At 40.4% G+C, this 11,483-nt stretch overlaps 1 protein-coding gene across 5 annotated transcripts in view; it reads left to right on the top strand.

Moving 5' to 3' along the window:
- Positions 1-11,403, top strand: part of LOC132906494 (homeobox protein cut) — a 163,116-nt gene extending 151,713 nt beyond the window's left edge. For 2 of the 5 annotated variants that reach the window (XM_060958733.1, XM_060958729.1), the window contains exons 5-8: positions 1,460-1,814; positions 2,722-3,382; positions 4,290-4,563; positions 4,906-11,403. In XM_060958733.1, coding sequence (XP_060814716.1) covers positions 1,460-1,814; positions 2,722-3,382; positions 4,290-4,563; positions 4,906-6,596 — 2,981 coding nt within the window. In that variant the 3' untranslated portion in view covers positions 6,597-11,403. The remainder of the gene's footprint in view (positions 1-1,459; positions 1,815-2,721; positions 3,383-4,289; positions 4,564-4,905) is intronic. The other 3 variants (XM_060958731.1, XM_060958730.1, XM_060958732.1) reach the window with 3 other exon arrangements.
- The last annotated feature ends 80 nt before the right edge of the window (positions 11,404-11,483 follow it).

Genomic DNA, 11,483 nt, shown 5'->3' on the forward strand with positions numbered 1-11,483 from the left:
GATTCTGCCTAATCTACCTAACGAGTAACATCTTCTATTTTTCGGCCGTAAACACGTCCGTGACGAGAATATTTGGTTCAGTGAGAGAACAGAAAGGTACCGGAACAATCAAAGACATGATCGATGGCTCATTCGTCTGAATCTTACGGTTGATTGGTCAATTAGACAGGAAACACGTACGAGAAGTAGACTGTTGGCTACGTGTAAGAGTAGGGAAGGCCACAAGGGCGAGGCTTCGGAAAAGGATATTTTAATTATCGTCGCTGGGTTATGCTTCTGCCTTCGGCTTCGAGCCGGTATTATTGATTTTGCTTGTATTAATTGCATCCACGTTCGATCGAACGTGGAATCAACCCTCGGATCTGATTAGGTTCGTGGGTCTGCTTCTTCCTTATCGAACGTCGTTCGTAACCGACGAAATTAAAAGGCACTGATCACCAGGGAATTTGAGTTTTAACCTGTTCGTTCTGGCATTCTTTTTGACTCAACCAGAAACGATCGTAAATTCTTTATTTTTCTAAGTAAAATTGTTTTTTGGCTGTATAAAAATGCTTCTTGCAATTATTGTTTTGTTTAAAATTATTATTTATTATTTGTCTTAATTTTTTAGTTTTTACTTTTCGATATAATTCTGTTCCATCGACTTCTACTATTTATCATTTTAGACATCCTAACACCGTGAAAACTTGGAGAGACATGTAGCGTTATTTTCGATTTTTACTTCATCTAAAAAGTATTGGAAAATCAAGAGGCGATTTACAATGTGATAATTTACATTAACATGCAAACGATGTAAAACGAATAACAGCTTTTGAGGATTTCTGTAAAATCTACGCCTTGTATTAGGTTGTAACATGCGAAATGTCCATTTGAAATCTTCGGATAAAATCATTCTACTATTCGCCATCGATCTTCCAAATTTCCTTCCAGCGATACAAAACTGTAAAATAACAAATGGAACAAAGCTTCGGAAATTTTGCAAAATTCCCAACTATTATATGTATTTACATTGCTAAATACTTTGCAAAAGTAATATTGGGAACGTTATATCGATAAAAAATTCCAGAGACCAGGTATTTCCATCGATAAACAAACTTTAATAAAAAAAGAAAAAAAACACAGAAGTAAATTAACTGGAACCAAAGCAAATGGACGTTTCACATATATGAATCGCTAATTCGCCAATTAACTCGATAAAACGAAAGATAGAGGAAATCGATGATTTTGGCAGTAAAATCTCAAAATTTTCAAAAACTGGAGTTAACGAATTTGGCGTGCGAACGGTTCGTATTACAAACCTAATAAAATCTACGGTAGAAAGCAGAGCGTGGATCCAAGCAGTGAAACCAGCCTCTTACCTCTATTTATATCTTAATCTAATGCATCTTTTCTACATTTTCTACATACCAATAAGACCAAACCGAGTAAGAACGCACCACAAGTTGTGCCTCACCCGTAGAGTATGTTTCAGGCAAGGAGCAGGGAATGCCAGCGTTCGCGCGTGGTCCACAGGAAGGTGGTCCGCCGGAAATGAGTGACGAAAGGTTGGCGCATATCCTCTCGGAATCGGGCCACCTACAGATGAGGGGTGAGCACGAGGTGTCGAACGACGCGGACAGCAAAAGTCCAAATAGAATCGGTTGTCCGAGCCCATTTAACAAAGACAGGCTCGACAGTCAAAATAGGAGACTGAAGAAATACGAGAACGATGACATTCCGCAAGAAAAGGTAGTCAGGATTTACCAGGAGGAGCTGGCTAAACTTATGGGAAGAAGGGTGGAGGATCTACGTGGGCCCAGAGAGTTCTCTTCCAGGTGAGGCCCGAACAAATGAAAACGTATCGCCATCGCTTGCTGGATTGATTGGAAAATAAGAAAATTAGAGATAGATAGTAATAGATGGTATTGTAAGGTTGATTAATTAATTATTCGATTTTAAATTTTGTATTTTTATGAACACAATTGAAGAAATCTAAGGAAGGATATTGTTTCGTTTATTGAATATCATAACAACTTCAATTTGAATATCATAAGAACGAATCGAAACTATATATAATTTTAGTTGGTCATATACATTCTGAACATTTCTAATTAGAAATATAATTCCACTATTTATCAACCCTCTCTTGTCACGAGAAATTCACATTAGATATTCAATGAACATGTTCTTGAAAAGAAACTCTATTAACGAAATCTATAAACAAAATTAATCTTTCGGCAAAAAACTAAAAGCTCCATCGAATTAATAATTTTCCGTGAAGATAAATATTCAGTGTGCCAAGAATGTGACTCGTATCGTCAACACCTCGCATCATTACTCAATTCCTCTATTCGCGAATCTGAAAACATAAGACCAAAGAATCAAAGCAAGAAACATAATCAATTTAAGAATAAATAAAAAGTATAAGCACACACGTTACGATGTTAAAAGATGTTCGATAGCGCATCAGGCCGCTATCCATGCGAACCGGTAGCGCATCCCATAGATCATATGAGTCACGGCGGATCGCGGCCGAGTAACAGAGAACTATGCCGAACGGATGACGTATGCGGCTAAAATTAATATGCTAGCTATATTTGTTTCGTTGCTTAACACGAAAATGTCAGGTGTAAACACGGGCTTTTTTGGTCGAAAGCTCGGATTACAGGGCGCAGCTATTGTCAAGCGAGACGCCACGATTGATCATTATTGAGGACAGCACGCGACCTCGATTAATTGTAGCGCGATGTTCCCGCACTTTTTCAGCGGCACGCAAGGTGGTCTTCAGGGTATAGAGCGGACGCAGGAGGATATCAGGTTGGCGCTTGACGCGTACCACCGTGAACTACAGAAGCTGAACGCGACGCCAGGTCAGAATCCTTCGTTGACAGGACTGCCAGGACTACCTGGCCTGCCTGGCCTCTTGGCTCTACAGCAGCAAGCGCTTCAGCAACATCATCTCGCTACAAACGGTGGTGGTGTCCAAGATCTAAGTCTCGGTAAAGTCGATCCAAGAAATAAGATGATAAACGGAGTGTCCGAGGAGGAGAAAGAGAAGATAGAGGAAGCGATGAGACACGCAGGAAGCGCTTTCTCGTTGGTCAGGCCAAAACAGGAACCAACCACCGCACCCCAATCGACGCCAGGTGGATCTAGCGCAAGTTCACCGCTTGGCAACTCGATTCTTCCACCAGCAATGACACCTAGCGAGGAATTCTCGGGTGCAGCAGCGGCCAGTCCTCTTCAGAGGATGGCCTCTATCACGAATAGTCTGATCAGTCAACCGTCCACGCCTACCCACCACGCGGCCAACCAGAGGCCACTGAAAGCTGTACTTCCTCCCATTACCCAGCAACAATTCGATTTGTACAATAACTTGAACACAGAGGACATTGTTAAGAGAGTAAGTTGAATCGTAACATTGTTTAGAAGTAGTTGGAGGTGGGTCTCCAAGTATGCTGTTCGAAGGTTACAGATCGGGATTAGAGATAATTCGATTATTCTCTTGCATCGCACGATCGTGTGCATCAGAAAGGAAATATCGTCTTTGCTTTATTGTCGTATTTGCTACATTCTTTTGTCGGGTATTCCCTTGTGCCTCGCCAATGAACTTCTTCACAACCTTAATATTTCGATTAATTTATGATGTTATGTTTCTTTTAGTGTGAAAGAAACTTAATCATCGGTAAATTTCGTCATTTCGCTAAGATTTTCACCGAAATTTTATTCTGGAAGTTACTGTAACTCTATTGTCGCAGTGATCTCGTCGCTTCGTTTAACGAAGTATTTTTGGTACAATCCTGAGGCAAGTTTCAAATAAATCTACTTAAAATTCGAAGTATCCTGATAATTCACGTAATCTATGTTTCGAACGGACGATCCCTAATTTTCGAACAGCAATATATATATCACCAGATATAAGAAGCTTTTAAACAAGATATTCCTTCGACTAAGGAAAAATCAAACAGTGTTTCCAAAAGTAATAGACAAAAGAACAGAAAAAGTTCGCTCGTACTTTTCAGATACATTGATGCTCAAACACGTAGAGAATAGATAACAGTAAACGTTTTATTCTGAACTATTTTAATAGCCTCGTAACGTTCTCTTCTATCTACAGCCATTTTATTAACATCATACATTTCCAGTTTTGTGAAACACCCTGTATAAGAAATATACGAGTTATAAATCTATAAACTTGTTTAAAGTTCGACTCAGTCTAGTTAGAGTCCCTATATCTCTTTTAGCAATTGTTCCTTAGCCTAAAAACGACATTAAATAATAAAATAAAAAATAAAAATTCGTTTTTGCAGGTGAAGGAGCAGTTGTCTCAATTTTCGATCTCGCAACGTCTGTTCGGTGAATCCGTGTTGGGCCTGTCGCAGGGTTCCGTGTCAGATCTGCTGGCGCGTCCGAAGCCATGGCACATGCTGACGCAGAAAGGCCGCGAGCCCTTCATCAGGATGAAGATGTTCCTCGAGGACGATGGCGCGGTGCACAAACTGGTCGCCAGCCAATACAAGATCGTGCCAGAGAAGTTGATGAGGACCGGCGGCTACGGTGGCCTGCCTCGTAAGTTTAACTCAGGTCAATATAGATGTTTTGTTATTTTACTAAAAACAACATAGTTTGGGAGCTCGATATCTCTGTGTGCCGAATGCTGCTGCCTTAAAAAAAAAAGAAAAACGTAACAAACAAAAAGCAAAAAAAAAAAAAAAATTAAAATACGAAGAACATGCGTTGAGTGAAATTGAACGAGTGAAAGATATGTTTGTTGATGAAGGAAGCTAATTCTAAGCCTAGAGGAGGGATTTTCTGTAATCCCAGCTTAACGAAGCAACTGACAACTGTCAAAGTGAGCTTTCGGACTATAACTCAAAAGTTTCGTGAGCGACCACCTTTCAGCGTCTCTTTTTCTTCTTTTTGCAGCCTGTGGAACACCAATGAAGCCAATGCCTCCGGCAAAACTGGTACAGGAACAGCTACAGAACGCAGCGAAGGCGCAAGCAGCGGCGCAAGCTGCGGCTCAAGCAGCAGCGCAACACCAGCAGGAGAATCAAATGCAGCTTGGTCCGCCTCAACAGAGTCCACAACACCCTCAACATCCACAGCCACCACCGCCAATGATGCTGACACCACCTGGACCTCATCATCCCCATTCTCAGCTCAGCATGCAGGAACTGCAGAAAAAGCAACAGCAACAACAGCAACAGCAGATGAACCTTCATTCCCCGCATCACCAGATGACCCCATCACCTCTCCGTGGTCTTCATCCACATATCTCGCCGAGTGTATACGAAATGGCCGCGTTGACGCAAGATCTGGACACGCAGACGATCACGACGAAGATCAAAGAAGCGTTGCTGGCCAATAATATCGGCCAGAAGATCTTCGGCGAGGCTGTGCTCGGACTGTCGCAAGGCTCGGTTAGCGAATTACTCAGCAAACCAAAGCCATGGCATATGCTGAGCATAAAGGGCAGAGAACCTTTCATAAGAATGCAATTGTGGTTATCGGATGCGCACAACGTGGACCGGTTACAGGCGCTAAAGAACGAACGTAGAGAGGCGAACAAAAGAAGGCGTAGCAGCGGGCCAGGTCACGATAATAGTTCCGACACGTCGAGTAACGACACAGCCGAGTTCTATCACGCAGCGTCGCCCGGACCTGGACCAGCCTCCGCTAAGAAGCAAAGAGTCCTCTTCTCCGAAGAACAGAAAGAAGCCCTAAGGCTTGCCTTCGCGCTCGATCCATATCCGAACGTGGCCACCATCGAATTCCTCGCTGGTGAACTAGCGTTATCGTCGCGGACGATAACCAACTGGTTTCACAATCATCGGATGAGACTGAAACAGCAGACGCCACACGGTCAGCCGGAGCCTCAATCGCCAAGAGAGCCTGGCCAGCCATTCGACCCAGTTCAGTTTAGATTGCTGTTAAACCAAAGACTGTTGGAGATCCAAAAAGAGAGACTAGGCTTGGGCAACGTGCCTCTGCCTTACACGCCGTACTTCAACCCTAATCTGGCTGCCTTAGTAGGGAACGCGCTCAAGGAACAGTGTTCCGGTCTGGATCTTTCTATGAACGCTCTGAAGAGGGAGCCAAACCAAGAATTCGAGGACGAGGATGTGGAAGACGCTATGAGCAATCTCGGTAGCGAGGATTCGGAAGGATCTGCGGGGAGTATAAAGAGAGAACCGGCGGAAACGCCTACAGCACCGGCCACTGTCAGATCAAACAGAAGAAAACCTGCAGCGCCGCAGTGGGTGAATCCTGAGTGGCAGGAACCAGCTAGAACAGGGGACGAAGTGATCATCAATGGTGTCTGCGTGATGCAAACGGATGATTACGGCGTTAAGAGAGAAGCCGAAGAAACGATTAGGGTAGAACCGACTCCGGTACAGGACAGATACGAGGAAGACGCGCAAAGTGACGTGTCTTCTGTTTCTGGAAACAACGGTCAGGACCGAGATAGCCCTCTGCCCAGTCCAAAGTCTGGACAGAACAGTCCGGTGACCTCGCCCAGGCCACCCTCGACGCAACAGACGCAGCAGTCCACCGATGAGAGCCCCAAGGACAGCGTGGTGAAACACGAACCCGAGGAAACGTGGGATTATTAAGAAACTCTTTGTCTCTCTTGTCGTGATATCGTTACTTTCACAGGATCAAAGAGGGAACGCTAAGAGTGAGGACGTTGTCTAAACATGCCAAAACGATGCTGCGAATCGCGTACGGTCCCCGTATCCGCGTGGACCGCGGGCCTAGTTAAGTTCTTAGAGAGGAAGAAAGAGCAAAAAAAAACCAGTCATAGGATTCGACCAGGCCTGGTTGGTCGATTCCTGCCTACCACGAGGGCATTATCAATAGGGAGGCAAATACAAAGTAGGATACGTGAAATGGTAAATTAAAAGAAACTAAAATGCAAAAAAAATAAGAAACAAAAGACGCATCAGTGTATGAGAACTGTCGGTCGAACTTTTTTCGAAGACTAAACCACAGCCAGACACACGCTGCTTTATCAAAGAAGACGGAGCTCAATCAAAAAACGAAAAAAAAAAAAAAAAGAAAGAACGGAACTGTTTTTCGTAACACACACGTGGTATCTGTGCGAGACGAGGGAGTTAGTGATGGTGTGCACAGTTGCTACGTATTCGGCGAATTCGTAATTGTTAGAAGACTGTGACGCGACTGGATAGCCTGGGGGATAAAGAGTAGCAAAAGGCGTTCGTCGCACATTCGCTCGAAAAAATCCGAGGAAACCCTGGCCGCTTCCGTTTTTTCTTCGGTGGATCTCGAGAGAGTTGGCTTCAGTTAGAAAAAGATAAAGAGATGAAGAACGCAGTGAAAGAGATTGAAATAGAACCGGAGGAAGGTAAAGAAATAAAAGAATACGATCATCGATCGGTAAAACGGAAATGGCCCGGATTCATAGAGTGCAATCTACGAGTAATCAGAGAGTTGTTAGATCAAATTATTATTAATTTTATCTAATTACGCGACGAAGATGAGCGATTAATAATTATTGCATAATTGTGATTCATGTTATATTGTTTATACACTTCTCCTATCCCAATAGTCGTTAAGCTGTTAATGTTATTACACTCCGCTCTCCGACTACGTACCTTTTTTTGTCTGTTCGGTTAGTAGGCGCGTCGTCTTTCGTGAAGAAGGAAAAAGGAAAATAAGGCAACGGTTTAGAAAAGGAAAACGTGTCCTCTCGCTCTTTTTCCTGCTTCTTGCTTGTCCGCCAACCTATGGAATAGTAAACGTCAATCCCTTAAGTAGAACTGGTTAGTATTGTTATATCTATCTTTTTTTCGTATTTTATTTGTTTTTCTTTTTATGATGATTCAACGCGCGTGGTTTTCGTTTGCTGTTCTCGTATGGATAAGCAGAAAAAAAAGCAGGATCAAGCAAAAAAAAATCTGTCCACTTACGAATATATAGGTCTTTATGTTCTTTTTCTTTCTATTTCCGCCTAGAGAATTTGTGAAAAGAGAGAGAGTAAGAAAGATAGTTATACAAAGCGATCGGTGATCGAGGTTATCAGTTACTACCAATTATTAATGTATTATTAGGCTTACGTTATCACTGCTATTTTATTATTATTGAATAATATTATTATTACGATGATTATTATTAATATTATTATTGATTATATTGTATTATTTTATTACCATTCGAATTCTTATCGCGATAACGACACGGCTTCTAAAGCCAATGTGATAGAGCTTATATGCGATGATAAAAGTAAATTGATGAGAAATTAACAAATGAGAGAAAGGGATTGAGAGACTGGGAGAGAGAGAGAGAGAAATTAGAGCGATGTGCCGGGAGGTCGGAGGCCTTCTTTTGTGCGATGAAGATGCGCCGGCATCTTTAAACCGGACGTTATAAAGCGGTGGCACCGTAAAGCTCGCATCCACATGTAAATAGCTGTACAAAAAGGAAGAAAAAAAAAAAACGACGAAAGAAAGAAAAGAGAAGAAGAAGAGACTCGGAACATGCGAAACATTACACGTACATGATCTTGTATATTATACTTAATTACCACACTTAACTCTTTAATAGCGGTATATTCACAAACACAGAGCTAAGTGCGCGAATAGTGTACGCTTAACGCCCCGTTTCCAATTAAACGATCGAACGATAGGTATAAAATCGGTCGTCTTTAAACAACAAATTTTAGGGGAAGTCCCTTTTTAAAATGGACGAACGTATATAATATATATATATATTTATATATATATATATATGTGTATATTATATATGTGTATCTTATACATGTACACACATGCACACACAGATACGTGGAAACGCGGCGTTAAGGCTGTTACACGCAGCGCGACAGGTGAACATAATTACGAAAATTACCGTACACTATCGATGCCTGAGAAGGGAGAGGAAGTGAGGGTGAATGCGTGTGCTTGTATGTGAGAGAAAGGGGCAAAAATTATCCTCGATATTACGAATCAAACTTGTATTTACCAGATTAAATTTTAATCTTCGATTAAATTCTAGTCCGCAATTTAAACGAACGATGGCTAAAGAGAGTAAGAAAGATAGCAGAGTGAAAGAGTGGGAAGGAAAAAAGGGATCGAATGTATGAACGAATGGAAGGAAGGGAGCGAATGAGCGAAAAGAAAAAAAGACGATGTGCGATCGAGACAGCCAACCAGTGAGAAAAACACTTAAACAAAAAAGGGCATTGCTAATTGAGAGACCAGTGATCCGACATTCTTTCTTTTCGATTTACATTTTTTCGTGAAACCTATAACCATCGGGGGAATAGTGTGAAACTGTATACAAACGCTATTATCATCTTTAAACGCTAATTATCGCTAGTGTCACCCTCATTATTCTTCACGTTATTATTATTAATATTATTATTTTACCATTATTATTATTATTATTATTATTATTATTATTATTATTATTTTAATTCTTATTATTTTTATTACTATTACTACCGCTATTATTATTACAATTACTATCATTACGATTATTATCATTATTGCTATCGCTATTATTATTACCTTTTATCATGATTATTATGTCATCGTTGTTCGTAACTTAATGACATCGACCAGTCGCATGGGGCTGTCCGACGATCATCATCAATGGCATCCAAATATAACAGACAATGATAACATGATAATATCAAATCAATAAACTATATATATATATATATATAAAGAACGTGTAACGAAGGGAAACATAAAGGGAAACGCGTATAAAATAGCCGTGAAAAATCGATTCAGCCCGATGAGACCGTCCGATCGATCGTCAATCTCGTTAGGTTACGACGTCGAAATTGCCGCGAAAAAATGCCGATCGTCGCCGATCGTCGCGCGCAGCTGATCAAACAAAACGTGTAACCGGATCTTCCGGCGACGATCAGCGCCCACGGTACACTCCCCTTTGTTTTCTTGCCCTCAAAAAGACCTACACCACCCACACCCCCACCTTTCTCTTTTCACGGTTTATTTTTTCTCTTTTCTCTTGTTTATTCGAACGAGACGCGAGGCATATAGGTTCTTCTGTAGATACCGAATAGACTCTAGATAGCAGATAGCTTTAATTATTTAAGCGGTAAACGGTAACTTTCTTAGACGAAGCAAAAATCATCCGCGATCTTCGGCTGAGGAATTTGTAATATAGGGTTGAACGCGGAGGTTCGCGCGGACAAAACCGAGCGGGGGGTCGCATAAAGGACCACCGAAAGGAGGGAAAATCATATCGTAAACCTAATAATGAATATTTTACAGAAGCGGCGGCGAAATATAGGAGGGAACGAAAGAAAAAAAAAACGTGAATAATAAGAGAGAAAAAAAAAAGAATAAAAATCGTAAGGATAAACTCTGTAGATAGACACGTTCGGAAACATTAAAGAGATACAAAGGAAACAAAAGTGAAATAAGGAAACACAGAGAAATAATAAAACGGTTATCGAGGCTCTTGTACAACGCGCGTGTTTTACGCGCCACACGTGAAATGATCAAAAAATGAATAACAAATTTTCGGGGATAGAAAACAAAAAGAAAAAAAAAAAGGTAAAATAGCGACGAGAGGAGCGAGATATTACATGCCGAGAAAGGACATTGTCATTTCAGTAGTGAAAATAATTGTATTTAAAAAAAAAAAAAAAACACATGAGACGAAACGAGAGAAGGTTTACCTAACGTAATAGTTTATTGATTTGTATTTCATTTCAAATTGTATTATAGCTTAAAGATTATCCTGTACATTGCATACACATACACACATACACACTCACACACGAGCACTATTGTTTTAAATTGTACGTTTATGATTATTATACGAAGATAAAAAAGAAAAATAAATAAGGTATACAAAGTATTGAAGACACGTGGGAAATTTTATTCTGAATCTCTCGGTCTACGAGAATCTTCGATGATTCCTTTACGGCAGATTTGTAGAAATCGCATCTTCAGAGGCATCGAGCGTATATTTATGTAAAAATCTTCTTTTATATCGTAACAGAATGATTTGAGGCTTTGTAATATATGTTAAACCATCGAAACTATTCGAATTGTTTTGATAGAAAGTAATTAATGTTACAGTAATTTTACGAATTACATGTTTTATTTCTCGAATGTAGATAGAAATTTTCTAATAAATTATTAGTAAATGAAAATGATGGAATATTTAGAAATACACACAACACTCGATGTCTCGAACGCTACGACTTACTGGTGTACAGATTAATCAATTCTCGTTTGGTAGGGAAACTTGATAAACAGTCTACATCGATCTAAATCCCGCGATAGCGTTAGACACGCAATAATACGATTTAAACACAATACGAATGGAAAATTCTCTTTATTGTATATACGTACATGATTATATTATTCATATCAGTGTCTCCATTCAAGAATTTCTAAATTAAAAGGACTGTATTGCAAATTGTATTGCGCTTATTCTATTGATCCCTCCTTTTAAATTTCATTGTTAATATTTTTAAATAAGAAAAATTTGTTACGTTT

The sequence above is a fragment of the Bombus pascuorum genome, chromosome 4, assembly GCF_905332965.1.
Source record: "Bombus pascuorum chromosome 4, iyBomPasc1.1, whole genome shotgun sequence".
In the NCBI taxonomy this organism is placed as follows: Eukaryota; Metazoa; Arthropoda; class Insecta; order Hymenoptera; family Apidae; genus Bombus; species Bombus pascuorum.